The sequence below is a fragment of the Pseudorasbora parva genome, chromosome 2 (genome assembly GCF_024679245.1).
Source record: "Pseudorasbora parva isolate DD20220531a chromosome 2, ASM2467924v1, whole genome shotgun sequence".
Classification (NCBI taxonomy): Eukaryota; Metazoa; Chordata; class Actinopteri; order Cypriniformes; family Gobionidae; genus Pseudorasbora; species Pseudorasbora parva.
The window spans coordinates 46,949,508-46,969,538 of NC_090173.1; the positions used below are offsets into that span (position 1 = coordinate 46,949,508).

General features: G+C 39.4%; 1 protein-coding gene across 14 annotated transcripts in view; it reads left to right on the forward strand.

Moving 5' to 3' along the window:
- nfixb (nuclear factor I/Xb) overlaps positions 1 to 20,031 on the forward strand; it is a 205,071-nt gene that overhangs the window by 72,886 nt on the left and 112,154 nt on the right. For 12 of the 14 annotated variants that reach the window (XM_067422353.1, XM_067422451.1, XM_067422344.1 and 9 more), the window contains one exon: positions 2,341 to 2,872. In XM_067422353.1, the coding sequence (XP_067278454.1) occupies positions 2,341 to 2,872 (532 nt within the window). Of the gene's footprint in view, positions 1 to 889; positions 1,446 to 1,493; positions 1,717 to 2,340; positions 2,873 to 20,031 lie in introns of those variants that run through there. The other 2 variants (XM_067422434.1, XM_067422407.1) reach the window with 2 other exon arrangements.

Sequence of the window (20,031 nt, forward strand, 5' to 3'; positions counted from 1 at the left end):
AAGACTGATTTTTCTTTTCTTTTTTTGCCGCAAACTCAATATTTATTCAACCTCAGTCCAAACAACTTTGGCAAAGTTTTTTGAGCAACTATTCAGCTATAGGTCAGATATGCTTCGTTGAGCTCCTTGTGTCGGGTGTTTTCGCAGACAAACACAGCATATGTTTGTTTTAAATTAGAGATGCACATGGGGAGCGCGGGGTGCGCGGTCGCTTTCGTCTTTGTCTCGGCCGCTAAATCCACAAGCAGCTGCCGGCTGCAGGGTCTGCTGGGAGTTTCGGAGAGAGCCGTGCACTTTCTCCCATCAGCCTGTGCCAAGGTGGCATTACGCAAGCCGGGGCGAGGGGAGGTGGAGGGAGGGTTTGGTATAGCCACAGCGTTGGTCAACGCAGACTTAAGAACACAGTTGCCATGACAAGCTTGATGGGATGCTGATCTTTGCCTCGGTGGTGGATCGGAACTTGTCAAACTGGCAAATTGTGCACCATCGGACTGGACTGGGTGCTCTTGCTCGCTCCCTCTCTCTCGTTTTGCCATCAGACCCCCCCTCCTCTCTCTCCCCTCCCTTTCAGCTCTTCAAGCTAACGTATTGGCTGAGCTACAGGCATCTTGTTGCCAAATAGGTGGGCCCTATACTCGTGTTGGCAAAGACTCAGGCAATGGTTAAGGAAAGAACGCGGAGAGGACGAGAGAGCGAGCGAGAGAGCGATCAAGGGAGAGAGAGAGAGAGAGAGAGAGAGAGTTGGAGAGAAAAGGAGTAAAAAAAGCAGCAGCACTTGTGTTTGCCAGCGGTCCTGCGAGCTCGTCCAACATTGATTCGGTTCTCTTTTTTTTCCTGCCTGTATTCTGTGCTTTGCATTAGCCAGCACCCCCCCACCCCACCCCCCTTCGTGCATGCATGTGCGCGCGTGTGCCTGCGTTATGTGTGTGCCGCGCTCTCTGAGTTTTCTGCCGGATCCAAAGATCTAAGAAAACACTCATTGCTCTTTGCCAAGGATTTTTTTTTTTTGCATTGTTTAGAATTTTTTTTTTTTTTTTGCATTATTATTTGGAAAGCGAAAGCATTTATTTTGAGCGCTGCTGCCTTTCTAGTTTTATTTTTGTTTTCTCGTGTGCACACACCTTTATTTTGTTTTGTTTTTAATATATTTTTCCTAACCAATTTTAGCATCTTGTATTGTTTGTTTTTTTTTTTTACCTGGAAGCGCTTGCAGCAAAAGCAAATTTCCTGATCTTGAAATTAACTTCTTTCCGCCGGCAATTGGAACATCTCCAGGCTTCTTTCCTTTTTACCCAAGTTTTTTTTTTTTTTTTTTGTCGCCAATTCTTCATCCTTGCCAAGCCAGCAGTTGTTGTTTCGGCGTGAGTGGCAAAGAACTGGTGCGGGTGGAAATTTTTTTTTCTATCCTGAACGGCGTGCCAAATTTATGATGAGAGTGCAAAATGGTAACTACCAGCCTTTCTCTCTCTTTCTGCTCCTGCCTGTCTGCAGTGTGCTTTTCATGGTGCTATCTCGATTGTTGAAATGTGAACATGCCTGGATTTCTGCAGCACAGCAGCCCGCAGAGAGCTTTTGATGGCAGGTCTTGAAGGGACGCAGTTTAACCGCGGTCTTGTTGTGGCGAGAGTTGGCGGAGAGGGTCTGGGGCACGGCGGGCCTGGCACTGGGGCACCGTGGCGCGGTTTAGGCTTTGTCACTGAGCGTTGTGTGGTGAAGGTATTATTGGAGAGCTGAATGAGTCTTCCGTTGCCGTGGGGATCGCCAAGCTTTTCTTGGCCTGACTTGAGCTAAAGAAGCTGCTTTCTGTGAATCGCAGAACCTTGGAATTCCTGCACTGCCTCTGCAATGTTTTAGCTTGCAATTTACTGAAGTATTTTATTTATTTAGAATAATTGTGTCTGATATTGATTTGAATGCATGCTTCTGTGAGGAAAAAAAAAAAATCAATTGAAAGTTAATCCTTGCAATGGACTAAATTTATTTCTAAACTACAAAAATCTTTTTCTCAATCTGTATTTTTGTATTTATTTCAAGTAAAAATCCTTAAAACAGGATCAATGTACTTGAGTAACACAGTTGATTAAAATAAGGAAATGTCCTGAATAAGGCTTATTTTTCTTAAATGTATTTCAGCATAAAACTCTTAAAAACCTAAAACGTGTTCAAATAAACCTACTGTAATTTAGGATGTATTCTGTAGCGTTTACACTATTTTCTCCTTAAGGTCGTTTAGATATATTTTTGCTGGAAAAGCAAGACTAAAATATTATTAGCATATATCTAAATTTGATCTTCTCATTTACTTGAGCCCTGAAATTCCTCTCTTTTGTTATTCACCAGGATGAATTTCATCCCTTCATCGAGGCTTTGCTGCCACATGTCCGCGCGTTCTCCTACACCTGGTTCAACCTCCAGGCCCGCAAGCGCAAGTACTTCAAGAAGCACGAGAAGCGCATGACGAAGGACGAGGAGCGCGCCGTCAAAGACGAACTCCTGGGCGAGAAGCCCGAGATCAAGCAGAAGTGGGCGTCCCGTCTGCTAGCCAAGCTCCGCAAAGACATCCGCCCGGAGTTCCGTGAGGACTTCGTGCTCACCATCACGGGGAAGAAGCCACCGTGCTGCGTGCTGTCCAACCCCGACCAGAAGGGCAAGATCCGGCGCATCGACTGCCTGCGGCAAGCGGACAAGGTCTGGCGCCTGGACCTGGTGATGGTTATCCTGTTCAAGGGAAGCCCGCTGGAGAGCACGGATGGCGAGAGGCTGGTCAAGTCGCCGCAGTGCTCCAACCACGGCCTCTGCGTGCAGCCGCACCACATCGGAGTGTCCGTGAAAGAGCTGGACCTGTATCTGGCCTACTTCGTCCACTCGCCAGGTGAGTCACACCGCTGTGTAACCCGGTTCAGGAAACACGGTCCAGTTCAGTTCCGGGCTGTATTCCAAAAACACACTCCAATGCAAATGTATGCAAATACAGCCTTTGTTGTGTTTATTTCTTTGTGTTTTTAGCTCAGTGTTCTGATCATTTCAGTCAAGTTGTGAAAATGATGACACTTTGCTTGACGTTTTGTGTGTGTGTGTGTTTGTGTGTGTGTGAACTGGTTTACAGGTCATGTATGTTGTACCCTGTAACGTAATGCAACCATGTCTCTGATAGATGTGCGTACGTGTGTGTGTAAATGTCAGATTGTGTATCGTGGCTGTGACAGCTGGCCTTCTCCCAGCTGGTCACACGCACACCACACGCACACACACACACACACACACACACACACACACACACACACACACACACACACACACACACACACACACACACACACACACACACACACACACACACACACACACACAGGTCAGTTATACTGCTCCCCTTAAATGCTCACACCTATAATCAGAATGATCACATTCTCATAGACACAACATTTACTTTCAATTTACATTCTATCAATTCATGCATTTATTTATTTTTATATTTTGCTCAGTGAAAATTAAATATTAATATCAAACCACTGGCATTAAAATAGGAAGAAACAAAATGTTGTTAATGAAATTTCATGTTAAAGAGACTACAGATTCTAAAAAGAAAATTGTTTTATATTGCATTTTTCTTTATAAATTAGGATATTTTTTTTCAGATTTTCAGGTATAATGTCCATTATTTGTATAATAGTAATAATAACAATATAATTTACCAGTATTAATAACACAGTTATTGCTTGTTAGTTAATATATTTTACTCAGTTATATTTAATAATTCATAAATTATTTACTATTTAAATCAATTTTTTTATTTAAATGCGTTAATGTATTTGTTGTTTCTTTATTTATTTAAATGTGTTTAGTGTATGTTGTGGTTTTGTTGCATTTGCAAGTATTTATTTGTCAGATGCTCTATATGTTGGTCACTATATTGGTGGCAGTTCCTGGGAAAACGGAGACAGAGACTGGCAAACAGCACAATATTATATCTGCAGCTATTTACAGGCAGCTCAGATATTTAGCTATTATCTGTGCACTCAGAGTATGTGAACAGGCAACATTTGACGATGGTTTTCGCCTTTGTTGTGACACAGAGCCATAATTCTGTTTGTTGGCAGGGGCACTGAAAGAGATTTTGTTGCCCATGCCGAGTTTCCCTTTTGCTCCGTGTGGAACTCAGCGTCAGTTAGCCGGTTCACCATGCCGTTCTTTTCCTGTTTAACGGTATGCCAGGACTCGGATTATCTCCTGCTGACCCGGCCGAATCTCCTGTTTTAATCCGGACGCTATTAAAACGGCCCGATGGCTCATTGTTCCGGCCACATCCGCTTTACTGCATCCACACTGATGGAATATAACTGCAACGTTTGTTCTTTTCCCTTAAACACTGACAGACCCTGTTTCACGTAGTCTGTATTTTCTAAAGATTACTCTCAAAGCAAACATTTGCATTTATTTTTTTGACTGCAGTTTTAAACGGCTAGAGAAAGCTGCAGGAGCGCCTGCCAAAAACCAGGCCTGGTTTAGATCACTTCTGCTTTTGCTGTCTCTAAAAATCACCGTTTACATTTCGGCTCCGGCGTTTGAACAACAACATGCACTGTGATGTTTGTGATGTTAGCACGATTCGTGTATAATTTACACCTCAAGTCCTGTTTCACCGGCGCATGTTGGACAAGCGGCCGTTTGGTGGTTTATTGAGGAGATGCGTGTCGTGTCGCCCTTTGGGAGCGATTAATGACGTTAAACTCTGCAGAAACGCGCTGGTTAAATACCCAGGAGCACGATGCCGTAATTACGCTCCGTCTTCTGGTCGTACGCCGGCTGTATTAATGATGATGATGATTAATGGGACATGTTGACGAGCATCTCGGATCGGCCGTCTCGCGCCACTCCAGAAAAAAAGTTTCTGTTTTTCTTCTGTGTTTGTCAGAATGATGGATGCTTTCTTTCGGGTTAGTCATCTCTGGAGCTCACCACGTCATGCGGCTTCCATTATCGCGCAGTCATGATAAAAACATGTGCCTGCTCTCATCCCTAATCGAGCCGTGTCCAGCTCAGACAGCCGGCCGCAATGAAACACCGGCCGCAATGCCAAGTTCTGTAGTCAGACGACGGCTATACAGCTCTGTGTTGTAAAGACGAGAGAGAGCAGTAGACGCTGAAAAGAGGGGAACTAATGGTGGCCTTTTCCTTTCAGAAAAGGAAATGGATGTATATAGTCGAATGACAATAGACTCTTAAAGTGCGGTCAAGCGTTAAATCACTTGTTTCACAGCAAATCATCTATTCAGGATCGTTTCCACTGCTTTCAAAGGTGTTTGAGATATCAGAGAGGTGTTGCGTTTCTAGCGGGAGTTTAAAAATAACGACGCGTTTTGTGCTGTGGGTGTCTGCCGACAGTGTTTAAATTAATGGTTACGTTTATCAGTATTTTCTGCAACTGTTTTTTTTTTGCTTCAGAAGTGAAATAAAACTATGAAAGCCATACGATTGGTTGCCGTCAGACCTTTGGGCAGCTGCGTTTCTTCTTGGCCGGTAGACAAGGTGTCGTGGGACAGATTCACTCTGCTTCAGGCTTGAGGCCCGAAACCAGACCGACAGCAGACAGTCACCCGCACTGACCACTGACACACCACTTTGGTCACCTTCACATTTGATTTGATTTGGACATGGTTATAATTTTGGAGTCTTTTTCAGCAATGCGATGGAGTTGCTTCGATCACATGCAGGAAGCTGGTTTTCCTGTCCTGTGTTTATTGTGTTTGTGTGAGAGAGAATTTGTTTAATTGCAGGTGATGGAAAAATATTATTCCATTTGTGTATATATATATATATATATATATATATACCATCAGAATATTTTTTAAATCTGTATGTTATAACTTACTTGTTTAGAAACTATAAAATTGAGAAAATGATCAAATATTTGCTTTAGTGATAGCAGGAAAAAAAATCTTAATTTTCAAAAGTCCATATTAAATATAATATTTTTATACAACTTTTAATATGAATGCTCATACAATCAATACAATGCTGTTTTAAGTATTTGTTTTTGAATAAATACATATTCATGACTTCAAAAGTTTTTTTTAATATCTTCCATGACAGCAAATTGCTATGCTGTAATCCAGCAAAAACAGCAAAAAGACATGAAACATTTTTTAAACTACATTCTAGATTATTTTATTGATGTATTTATAATTACATTTTTATATATATTAATTGTATTTTATAATTAATTTGCTTGATTTTTGTGTATATGCATATGTAATTTATATTTAGATATTTGCAATACACTCGACCGTATGAATAACAGCATATCAGAGGATATTTATTTATTAATTTGATGTAAATAGGATGGAAAAATGCATGAGAAATGTTGTGTGTCGTTCAGGTATTCCCTGAACCAGAAATGTTTGCTCTTATGGGGGCATTTTTTGGTCCCCATGAGGAGTCCCCATGAGCAAAACATGTTATAAATCACGCTAAAATGATAGTCTTTTGAAAATGAAAAATGCAGAACGTTTTCTGTGATAGGTAGGTTTAGGGCATAGAATATACAGTTTATACTGTATAAAAGTTATTATGTCAATGGAAAGTCCTTCTAAAACATGGAAACTCAATGTGTGTGTGTGAGTGAGAACCATTCTAGTTGAGTTGTTTTTCCTCTGTTATAACACTCATTTAGCATGATCTCATCACCAGGAGAGAAAGTCAAAAACAGCAGAAGTCAGAAGAAATCTATAGATGAGAACAAATGGCGCAGCTGAAATGGAAAACAGGAGAAATGTTAAAAGAGGAGAAGGATTGTCTTTGGCTCTCGCCGCTTTTCTTTACGCCCTTTCACTTGGATAGAACAGGCGAATAAAACTTACAGAGGTAAAACCGACATGCCCCATGTACTGGACACAATCATATAAGCAAACAAATGTAAGAAGAAAATAATGTTTACCAGAGATATTAATATTCTACACCAAATGAATCCTCCTCCTTATCAAGAATTAATTATTGTTAATATTACTATTTGCATTGTTGCATTTGTTAAACCAGAGAATAGAACAGCGGGCAGAGAATAAAGACGGTGTAAAATGCCAAGATGGAAACAAAAGCCGGTCTGCGAAGGGAACTTCGACTGGTGTGTGTGTTTGGCACTGCCGCACGGATCTCAGCTTTTCAAATCACGCCGCACGCTCTGCCAACATCCCTCTCTCTTTCCCAGCCTCTCCTTCCATTTAACCCGCTTTTTCAGGCCCTATCCTCTGCTTTTCCTCACGCCATCTTAACACCTCCGTCATGACGCCGACGGGAAAAACGAGCCCCTACGCAATTCCGTATAGAAAAACGGCTTTCTTTCACAGGAAGGCGACGCATGTATTTCAGGGCTGTTTTTTTTTAACATTTCTCTCTCTCTCTCGTGCTCTCTTTTAATGATTCAGGAATTGGCCGCGGCAAACAATCCCATACGCTGCGATAGCCGTGTTCCAAATCAAAATGGAGAGTTTGGCAGCGCTGACTTTGGCTGCCGGGCCTATGTCTGGGTTGTTGGACGTGAAAAAATACCGGTTCGATAGATCATCTGGCTAATTGTGTTTAAGTACATATATTTTTACACAAAATAGCCCTTTACGCTTCACCGGAATGGTCAAACTGTCGCCAGCAGTATTAAAGTGTGTTTAAACTTCTAAGTGTGTCAGTAGAACCAGCCGAGGCTGGCATGAGCGCATGACACTTTTGACAAGCGGGTTTTACCAGATGAGAGTCACAGAGTTTGACATAAGCCCTTATTGGAATGCTGTGTATTTGCTCACTGACGTTATTTATAAATGGGTGTGTACGGCGTGCTATGAGTGACACGGCGGACAGGCTAATAGCGGCAGTCAGACTGAGCGAATAATGATTGGAAAATGAGGGCTATTATTGAACTAGAGTAAACAGCACAGGACTCTGGTGAAAAGACCTCATTCACCACTGCGCTGGAGTGCAGCGGCTTTCTTCTCCTCAGGGGTCCTCCTGCCGCTCTCAGAATCCGCCTTTTGTTCGCCGCGGAGATAGACAGAAAGAGAGAGAGGGGATGAAGCCCGTGCCGGTCTAACGAGACCTTCGTTTTGTCGCATCCACGAGGCCGTTTGTTCACTGCAACAGTAGGCGCATACAAACTGCCCTAATGAAATAAAAAACGGACTATACAAAGTACCATGGTACTGTCACGTTTTTATTCAGCTTGGTACCTTTGCAATGCAGTAAATCTGCTGATATGCAGGAATTGACCATGTTACGTCGAATGGTAGTGTGACAGAACTACGAACTATGCAGTGATGGTATCAGCTGGTAATATCATGGTATAATTTGTATTGCTGCTGCTTTTTCTCTTATAGAAATTGATTTTGTGTTTAACCATAGTAATACCTGCTGATTTGTATCTTCCCTTACAAAATGACCATATTATACTACTACAACTACCATGTTCTTTTCATGTACCATGGTGATATAGTAAATATTTGTCCCTCTGGTTTGTTTTTTACTTAAAAAATATTACGACGTTAAACTAACAAACTGATTTGTATTTCTCTTACAAAGATTTCCCTGATATACTAACAATTACAATTGTACTATAATATTTTAATTTACATGGTACCATCATGGTGATTTAGCAAATATTTTACAGGTTTTCCATTACAAAAATGTTACACTAACAAAAAAGTACCATGGTATGTTTTTGCCCAAGTGTCTCGGCAATACAGATTTTTTTTTTAATCTTTCTTACTGAAAAGTACTAGTACTAGTGGTTTAGTACTATTTTAGTTTTTACTATTTAAGTAAAAAAAAAACAACAACAACTTGCCTACCTTTTACCTAGCCCAAATTTGTAAATGGTAGTTTTCAACATTGATAATAATCAGAAATGTTTCTTGAGCATCAAATCGTCAAAGTTCAATCAAAGTTATGAATAATCATGTGACACTAAAGTAATGATGCTGAAAAATCAGCTTTGATCAGGAATAAAGTACATTTTACAATATATTCACATATTTAAGTTATTTTACATTGTAATGATATCTCACAGTATTACTGAATAAATTACTAAATTATCAAATAAATGCAGCCTTTGTGAGCAGACTTCTTTAAGAAAAAAAAACCAATCCAAATTTCCAATTTAATCATTTTAGTTTTTTTTAGGACTAGTGTTTATAGTTATGACAGTTTTATTGTAGTAACATCCACAAATAAACACATTTATAAATGTTTATGAAACTTGTCACACATTGCTTTAGGGCTGCGTGGTGCTGTATGTGACGAGTGAATGCTAATGTATGGATGTTTGCTTGGAGTCGGTGCCTGAGCAGGTTTTCATCTGTGTGAAAGCACATGCTTCCCCCTCTCTCTCTCTCTCTCTCTCTCTCTCTCTCTCTCTCTCTCTCTCTCTCTCTCTCTCTCTCTCTCTCTCTCTCTCTCTCTCTCTCTCTCTCTCTCTCTCTCTCTCTCTCTCTCTCTCTCTCTCTCTCTCTCTCTCTGTGCGTGTGTGTGTGTGTGTGTGTGTGTGTGCACGAGCGAGATGGAAAAAAAAATGCATCAGGGCAGCTCAGGGACGGGGAGTGTAAACTAGGTGCTAATGCCTCCTTTTGCCTGTTTTGTCAGTGCAAACGTTCTAATTAATGGGAATGGAATAAATAAATTAAGCGGCTATGTCTCTCCACAGCTGAGCAGCGAGAGAGAGAGAGAGAGAGAGAGCGAGAGAGTGAAAGATCGAGAGAGCGGCTGTGAATTTCTCTTCCTGTTCCACTTATCATGTTATGACCTATTAGTCCGGTCTTTGATGCGGAGGCTTTTGACAACACACACAAAAGCAGCTTTATTCCGTCGGATTTATGAGGTATTCATGTAACTAATAAAATCATTTTCCTCCAGATTTAAATTCATTGTGCATGTAATTAACTTTGCAGAGAGCGTGGTAAAATATATGCAAGTAAAGAGCCAGTGCTGGTTAGTGGTGTTTGCCAAGTCAAGCATCACTAGTACTGTTACTTAGAGGTTAAGTGATTTGAAGTAATGCTGTTATGCTTCTTCTTCTTTTTCTTTCGGCTGTTCCCTTCAGGGGTTCGCCACAGCAAATCATCTGCCTCCATCTATTCCTATCCTCTGTATCCTCTTCTCTCAGACCGATTACCTTCATGTCCTCCTTCAGTACATCCATAGTAATGCTAAGTAATGTTGTTACAAAGTAGTAAACTTTGTGTTTGCGTTGTGGTATGTTTACATTAGAAATGCCTCTGTGCTGTCCCATAATCCCTTGCACCATCCACAACCTGTACAGACCCCTGTTTATCCTGATACTTCTTGCCCCAACCCCCCCAACACACATAAGCACACACACAGAGAGGACGGCCAGTGCAGGTGCAGTGATTAGAGCAGATTTATTGTAGTCTCTTGCTCTCATTTAGTCTAATTTTATAGAGCCGCTTTAATTACAGTGCAGTCCTGAACCTCTGAACCTTACCTGCTCTGATGATAATGCCCCATTCTCTCTCTCTCTCTCTCTCTCTCTCTCTCTCTCTCTCTCTCTCTCTCTCTCTCTCTCTCTCTCTCTCTCTCTCTCTCTCTCTCTCTCTCTCTCTTTTTAAATACATCATATGGTACATTAAAGGAATTATTCACCCAAATCGCTGCATATTATTTTCTTTCTTCCGTGAAACACAAAATGAGATGTTAGGCAGAATGTACACGCTGCTCTTTAACTCTTTCCCCACCAGTATAAAAAAATGCTAGCCACTGCCAACATTTTTGAAGATATTTTTTTATATGAATATCTGAACCATTTAACTTTAGCCTTTGTCTGCGGCATGGTTCTTTTCTGAGCCTCGATGATATGTAGCGCTGTGAGTTGTCATAGGAGATTTCGTCTCTTAGCTATCCTTTTTGCTCTTTCAGTCGCATAACTTATACATCTACATTCCATTTCTGTTATCATGAAGCACACAACAAGAATACAGCTACGATCATGGCATCCCCCACCCTCCAATTGTTGACATTGCTAAATACCGTGCTTAAATGGTGGTCGGCTTACGTCACTTTAGAGTTCCTACTGCCGGTGCGAAATAACCTGGAAGATGACCCTATATGGGAAAATATATTTTTTGGGGGACTCTCCTGGTGGCTGTTCCACCATTCTAGTTCCTATAACTGAGTTCCTACAACCCCTTGGTGCAAAAGCCCTTAAAGAAGAACAAGTTTTGGTTCCCTAAGGAACAGTTCTTAAAATTGCGAAGAACATTTTAATAGAACCTTTTGTGGAACGGAAATATTCAGTTGATGTTAAAGGTTCTTCATACATGCCAATAAAGAAACTTTATTTTTAAGAGTGTAGGTTTTAGAAATGCATTTACTTGTGTCTTTTGATGGAAATATATTTTAAAAATGCATTCATTTCAGTCAGTTGTACTTTTATCTGAATTGGTGTCTAAATTGTCCACAAAATATAACTTTAGTTGATTGTAGTTTTTTTGTTTTAGCTGGACAGTGCATGAATGAAATGAATCCAAATTCAACCATTCACTGCTATTTGCAGCAGCTTGCACTTTTGCCTTATTCTCTCCATTTTTCTGCAAATGGGGTTCCTGGGGTGGGAAAGCAGAACCTCAATTGATATCAGTAATTATACACAAAAAATTCCAGGTAATTATAGGCCACTCTTCATACTGTCACTAATTACTCATTAAATCTAAACAATGATAATTGTTGGGTTTTCACTACAAAACAACACAAAAATGTGGCAAATATTCAATCATTTTGGGCCACAAAAATTAGACGAAATAAATGCTGTATAAAGTCTGGATCTGCACACCGTTTCTGACATTTACATTCTGACAAGCATATAAGTTTAATTGTGCATTGTGTCATCTTTTAAGATTCAACTTCAAAAAATGTTGTTAGTGCATTAAAATCTTACCATATTTTTAATTAACTAACAAAGCTGCAGCTTATAACTTTTGGTGCTCTAGAGATTAATAACCAGAACTGCATGCGTCTTGCGAAAGAACAGTGCAGCCGGAGCTACTTCTCTCTGTTTATGTCACGCAGGCAGGGACTGTGATCCTCCGCAGCGGTTCCTACCAGACCGGCTTGAAATAGTCCCAATATAAACACTTATCATAAGTGTACCATAATGATTCAGGGTAAGACAAAAACACGGTTTGGAAAATGGATTCATGTTGTACATTCTCTTTATATCATTTTTGTAAATCTCGAACACAAAAAAGTTATGGACAGCTGCTTTAAAGTCGTTTCATTTTTATCTTGATGCGCATATTTTGTTGATGAACTAATCTAATCAGATACATTTTATTTATTTTAAATGGAGTTTTTGATTGTTCAGTTATTTTCCAGGGAGCTTAACTTGTACTTGAATATTCTTTTAATATGACACATATAGATGAATGAAAATATTTTAATTTTAAAACATTTTGACTGTTGTGCGTGATGTTCCTTGTCCTCTTGTTCTCCTGAGATTGTGAAGCGGCTACGCATGCTCCCTTACAAGCACGTTTCCTTTCATTTTGTCGTTCTGTTTTCCTCCTCTCATCTATTTTTCTCTTCATTTGACATCATCCCCTGTGACTCCTTGAACCAGAGATACAAGAAAACGCGTTGGTGCCTGTGTGTGTGTTAGTCCCTGTATACTGTATGTGCACATGTGCGTCAGAGTGCGAGACTAGGCCACAACAAACAGCATCTGCACTATCACACATGGGCAAAACCATCACAGATCCCCCACACTCGTCCACGAGCAGCTGAACCGCTCTTCACACCTGATGCTGGGGGTCTGTGTTCCCCGCTCTATTCCACAAACACAGATGGGACCCTGAACTTCCAGGATGGGCCTCAGACCAGGGGCTTTCCTGGCTGCCGGTCCAGGCCGGTCGGCTCTGATTATGCTTGTGTAAGTGCTTCTGACAGGTTCTGAATCCACAGCTCCTTCTGCTTATCTGTCACTGCTGCACCTGCATCTGTCTATCTATCGGTCTATCATTCTCTCTGTCTATTGTTCTTGTTACAGAAAGTTCAACTACTATTTCTATCCATCCATCTACCGATTGATTTATCAATTGTTCTAGTAGCAGTAGCAGTTTAACTACTATTTAAACTTCATCCATCCAGTTAAAAATTTCATTTACATAAATTTCAGTGTAGTTTTTTTGAAAACTATGTTTTCCATAATGTAAAGATTCTCATGTAAGGAACTGTACTCACACAGTTAATCTGCAGTAACTTTTGGGGTGGAGGAGCTATATCTGATGTGTTGAAAGTGAGGTATGCAGCCGTTAGCATCACCATTGACTCGATTCTACAGAAATGCTTTTCCAGAACTTTCTGTTAGACCTTCTTTTATATCAGATAAGATACTCATCAAGATTAAAGAGCACTGTACTGCCTATAGCTGTAAATAAATCAATGAAAACAATGGGATTTTTGGCAGCCTGATGTGTTGTTTTAGTGAAATGATCTGTACTTGTTGTAACACACTCTGGGATTGTCCGTGCTGTATACATCATATATAATCCTACAAGAGTCTTTTTATAGCAAGGTCTGTTCAGTGTTAAATGTTTAGAATTAAGTCTTACAGTATAAGTCATTGAAGATTTAGGTTTTAAAGTGAGGCTGTGTTTATTCTGTTGTACACGCACGCACATGAGAGTAGATCTCTTTATGGCTTACGTTTGTGGTTAGATTTTAATCTGTGGTTTTGGCCATTAAGAAAACCCACAGGTTTTGCTTGTCCTGTGTTTCTGTAGTTATTTTGTATTATTATTTTTATGGGACTTTGTATTTCTTAAAAGTCTTGTATTTGATCCAGTTTGTGTGTGTGTGTGTGTGTCCTTGTTTATATTACATTGTGGGGACCAAATGTCCCCATAAGGATAAAACCTGAGATCACCTACATGGCTGGCCCCCACTTTTCAAAAGGCTTATAAATCATACAGGATGAGTTTTTTGAGAAAGTAAAAATGCAGAATGTTTCCTGTGATGGGTAGGTTTTGGGGCAGGGGCAGTGTAAGGGGATAGAATGTACAGTTTGTACGGTATAAAAACCATTACGTCTATGGAGAATCCCCACAAAGATGAACCAGACGTGTGTGTGTGTGTGTGTGTGTGTGTGTGTTTCTGTGTGTGTGTATGTGTGTGTGTGTCTGTGTGTGGAAAACCATTATTTGCTTGTTGTGTGTGGTTGCTATGTAGTTGCTGAAGTTTTTTTATTAATGCGGATTCATGGTAGGTTCTCAATTTAAGATGTATGCACTACTGCTCAAAAGTTTGGGGTCAGTAAAAATGTTACATTTCTAATTATATATATTTCAAATAAATGCTGTTCTTTTGAACTTTGCATTCTTTGAAGAATCATGAAAAAAAATCTCAGTATCTCAGTTTCCACAAATATATGAAGCAGCACAACTTTATTCAACGTTGATAATAATCAGAAATGTTTCTTGAGCATCAAATCATCATATCAGAATGATTTCTAAAGGATCATGTGACACTGAAGAAATATTAATTATGAATTACAAATATGAAGATGTATTCAAATATATTACAATAGAAAACAGTAGGAAAATACAGTTTTTAAAAAAAAAAATCCAAATGAGTGCAGTTTAAACAGAAGATACTTCTTTCATAAACATAAAAAAACATACAAACCCCAAACCTTTTTATTTTATTTTATTTATTTTTGATATTTATTATTGATATTTATTGATTTATAAATATTGATATGTATTGCATTTTTCTTATTATAAAATGAAGATGTCTTTTAAACATCATGCACTAACTGACTTTACAAATATTTATCTTGATCTTTTCTTTATATCTTAAAGTGTGGCTTTGTCACAATGTGACTTTATTTCTTATTTTACACTATAAGTCACAATTATAATGTTTTACTGTGAGGTGAAAATCACAATCTCTTACTTATGTCAGTTGATCTGTATTTCATACTGTAAATGTATAATGTGCTGTCTAAATCCGCTGCATGCAAACACTTTTAGTTTTTAATGTGTTTAAAATGTCAATATAATTTGTTGATGTTGACATTAAAATGCATCAAAACCTAGAAAGAATAGTTTATTTGCTACAAGTGAATTTAGGCCTCAGTCATGTGAATGTCGAGTTCATTGCGGATTTTTATTGTGGTCAGTTTTCTCTGTCATCCTAAAATCAGCTGTGAAGAGCCTCGAACCGCTGCTGGTTGGTGATTTATTTAGCGTACGCAGCCACAGAATTTGCCTTTATATAAGCTGTGACATCATGGTTGATGCTGACTTGTGATAGGACAAAGTTTAATGTTGCAGAAACGTTCTCACAGTTACAGTTTGAGAAAATAAAGAAGCTTTTGTTCAGTCGCTCGCTTCGTGGTCTGCTTGCGCTCATTTTTGAGGGGGAAAACCTCTAATTTACCCACAGGTGACACACAAAACCAAAGTATCAAGCAAAGTCTGTGTCTCTGTGTCTTTTTCCTCTTTTAGGGTAATGTGATAACCAAATGCAACACAAACAGTCTCAAATTACGCATTTTTCCGGTTATCGAATCACTGTAACGGTTTTCGAACCTCGTTTGCTCTCTCCTTCTCACATTTACCAGCACATTTCTCCCACTTTGCCTCTCTTTCTCTCCCTCGTCCGCTAGCGCTCTCTCCCTCTCTTTCCGCTCATTTTCAGCTCTCTCTGAGGAGTTGTCCTGGTTAGACCTCCGCTCGAAACGCTCAGCAACACAGAGGCTCTTTGTGGTTGCGTTCTTTCACAAGGTGTTTGTGAGAAAGAGCAGGATTTCGCTCCTGTACTCTCCTTTCCATCGTGCTTTTTTTTCTTTCTTTCTGTCTCTCTTTTAAACACTCCTGTCCTACACATGCAGTTCATCATATCGAGACAAAGCTGCTGAATCTCACCCAGAGCACCGCAGATTAAACGCACACTTTCGTTTGAAATTCACTCTATTCAGGGTTTCTTCTCTGCTTGACTTGGCCGTCTCCACCCAGGCTAGATTTGAATGCTCTTAAACACACACACACACACACACACAGATGTGCATATACGCATTTAGAGGTCAGCTGCAGCGGATGTGGCCGTGGCCATGGTGACATGTTTTTTTTTTTTTAGGAAGACATCTGTTCATGGACCAGTGTGTGTCCTCTTTAAGAAGAGTATCTGCTACACACATTAAAGTGAAAGTTCACCCCAAAATGAAAATTGTCATCATTTACGCATACTTACGTCATTACAAATTACTTTCTTTCTTCTGCAGAACAGAAAAGAAGATAGTTTGAAAAATGACTGCAGTGTCATTTTACTGTTTATGCAATGAAAGCCAATTTGTTCAATGTTGATTTTAGATCCCATTGGCTTTCATTGTTTGGATAAAAACATTTGGTCTTCAAAATATCTTTTGTGTTCTGCAGAAGTCATTTGGAATGACAGGAAGATGAACAAATTAAGATTATAATTACATTATAAAAAATTTGGGGTGAATTACTTTTAGTGTAGGAGATTGTGGGGGGTGATCACTAAGAAAGAGTTGTCCATTGATGTTTGAAAAGAATCTTGCTGAGCAAGTTTGTTAAACTGTTAATCAAGAAATTTAGTTTATGGCAGTACAAATAGTTACGAAAATTCTCAAATATATGTGTCCGTTGCGGCCAGGGGAGTGAGGTTTATACACACAGCTCTTACTGCCCTACGTTACACACTATACCTCCTAAACCTCACTCCCATACAGGGTCACGGCACCAAATTTAACTGGTCCTACTTGAACTGCTTCGAGCAGGATTCAAACTGGGGTCTCCGGCATGGGAGACGGGCGTGCTGACAAGGACGCGAAAGAACATGACCTCTAGCCTCAGTTGCTAGAAAGGCATGATGGTGAGGTTTACACTATGTTTATAGTACACACATTTACTCGAGGTTTATTATAGCAGTACTGCAAAAGCACATTGAAGTCGCCATGAACTGAAGTTGCAAATGTCTTTTTTACTCTGTGTTGAATATCTGAGTGAAACGGATTCTCAAACAAGAAAAAAGTTGGACAGGGTATGATGCTGTCCATCTGGAATTAATTGGATGGTTGTGGTTTGCTCATGTGAGTTACAGGTTGTCCCACCCTCAGGCCAGTAAACGTGTCCACAGAGAAGAGAAGAGATTAATTATAACAAAGAACTAGGGCTGGGTAAGAAATTAGGAACGAAAAATCTATTTTTATGAACCGATATTGATTCCTAAATCCCAAGAATCAGTTGATCAGTTTTCAGTTTATGAATGAACAGAACTTTGTAGAGCCCCTTCCATCCAATAAATCGCAATGTTTTTTGTGCTTTGCTACGTCCATTTATTATTAAAAAAATGTTTTTTTAATTTGGCGCAGTTAAATGCGGTTTGACAGATCACTGTAACTTTAGTTCAAGAGAAGTGGCAGCACATGAACTGATCATCTTCTCACTTTAATACCAGTTACTGCACAAAATAAACATCAATGAACATCAAAAAGGTATGTTAAAAGATACATTTCATATGACCAAAATCCGTATCGTAATTGCTCAGTAAGTGTTAGAAAGACATCAGCAAAGCAGCTTGTAAATAATGTAGTCATATTTACCTCAGAACAAAAACATTCAGTGTCCATAAACTCTATTGTCAGTCTAGAGAGGAGCATTTTGATAAATATATGCACCATATTACATATTTTATGTTCTTCCATATTAATGAATGTTTGAATAAATACGTACGTTTTTATGACAGCCACCATTTAAATGTTGTATATATATATATTGGGACCCACTTTATATTAGGTAGTCTTAACTACTATGTACTAACATTTAAATTAATCATTTGATACAATGCACTTATTGTGTACGTTTTTATATTGTACTTTGTAATTTAAAAAATTCTGTAATCACAATGTTGGCACATCCCTTACACATAACCCTACCCTTAAACTTACTCATACCACCACACCTGCCCTAACTCTACCCGTATTTCACCTCAATATCAGCAAAAGAGTTTTTCCATACAATATGAACACAATAAGTACATTGTACTTATTTTTTGATTTAAGTATATACATAATAGTTAAGGCTACCTAATATTGTAATAATATAAAGTGGGACCAAATATTGGAGTAGAATATGATTATGTAATTTTAAAGTTAGTCTTTTTATTTTATTATTATTAAAAAACATCACTGAGTGTAATTTATGTTTGTGATTAAATGATTTAATTTTAACCTTCAATATTATAGTAATGTAGTACCAACTGACTACCACAGTAGTTTGCGAATGGAATTCGAATCGTGAATTTTGTCATACCCAGCCCTACAAGGAATCATTAATTTAAAAAAATTATGTGCACAGATCAATCCTTTATAAGTCCTGCATTATTCCATAAAAATAAAAAGATAAAACATTTCATGGCGACTTCATGCATGTACAACTGTCTGCATGACATTTTGTGTACTTGCATAGAGTATGTTTTTCTGAACATATTCAAACATATTGACAGTGACATGTCTATAAAGACATGAGACTTGTGGACTGTATTTAAACACACACACACATGCACGCAGAAACACACACTACGCCAGCCCTGTCATTAGTGCAGCTTTCGTGTGGTCAAAGGGGGGTACAGAGACCACTCATTATTCTCTTTTACAAGCACTTTCACTGTCCTCCTCCAACTCTCTCTCTCTCTCTCTCTCTCTCTCTCTCTCTCTCTCTCTCTCTCTCTCTCTCTCTCTCTCTCTCTCTCTCTCTCTCTCTCTCTCTCTCTCTCCTCTCTCTCCTCTCTCTCTCTCTCTCTCTCTCTCTCTCTCTCTCTCTCTCTCTCTCTCCCTCTCTCTTTCTCTCCACCAGGGTGTTGAAATGAAAGAATGTTAGTTACTTTATAGGAGTAAAGCTGTTCTGCTGTTACTTGTGCCGGTTCTCATCAAAACGCGAGCATCGCCTCAGGCTTTGTTCTCCACGGTGACGGCTGCCGACACAGGCCGTGTTTGTGCCCAGATGATGTCATGGCCTCGTGACCCCGTGGCCTAATGTGTTGTATATTTCGTCTTAAGTCTCTCGTCAGACTCCGCGGCCAGTGTCTGCAGTTAAGAACTCAACATGGGAGAGTGAATGCCACTGCCAGCCACTCTGTTTTCCTTCCCTGATTTACAGCCTCTTGCTTGTGTTTGTTATTAAACCCTGACATTTATTTCTGTCGCTGCTGATCAACACTATAAAAACAGTAGAATCAGTTGTGGTTTTTCAGAGAAGATGGATGGATGGACAGAGGGGTAGATAGATAAATAGAAGATTTTTTTTTTTTTTTTTAATGCATTTTTTTATATATTTTTAAATTAAATTAATCTAAATAATAGTCTATGCAATTATTAGCTTTGTGTGGACAGTTATCAAAATTTTGAGTATTTATCAAAATAAGTCGTTATTATTAATATCCCTACCTTGTACAGACCGTAATCTTACATGCATTCATCCTGAGCTTGCAAATATGTAATTTATTGTATGCATCAACAATTAAGAAGTAACTGATCTCAGCGCCCCTAGTGCAAACACACAAGTCTTCTGTGTGGATGATAGCAGGAGAGGGTGTGACTGAGTGCTGGTTCACATGAGGACACGGGCAGGTAAATCCAGTTTGAGTTCTCAGCCCTTGGGCTCTGAATGTTCTCAGCAGGATCAGCCCTGTCTCACCTCGTCACCCTCCACCATCTTCATCTGCTCAGGACCGCTAAGAGCTTGCTTGCTTGTTTTCTGTCTCGCTTATTTTTTCCTCCTTTCTTTCGTTCTGCCTTTCGAAGCCCCCATTACCACATCTTAATTTCAGCTCCAGATCTTCCTCAGCAATTTATACACAGAGATACGAACAGTAAAGATGGTGTTGGCTCTTCCGTATCAATTCCAAAATCCCCTGCTTGCAGAGTGGATTCACAGCTATGAAAACAGCGTCTTCTTGACATGAACTAAACTCTTCCAGTCTCAGCTACAACTACAGTGTTTGAGGGTCAAAGTAGATGTT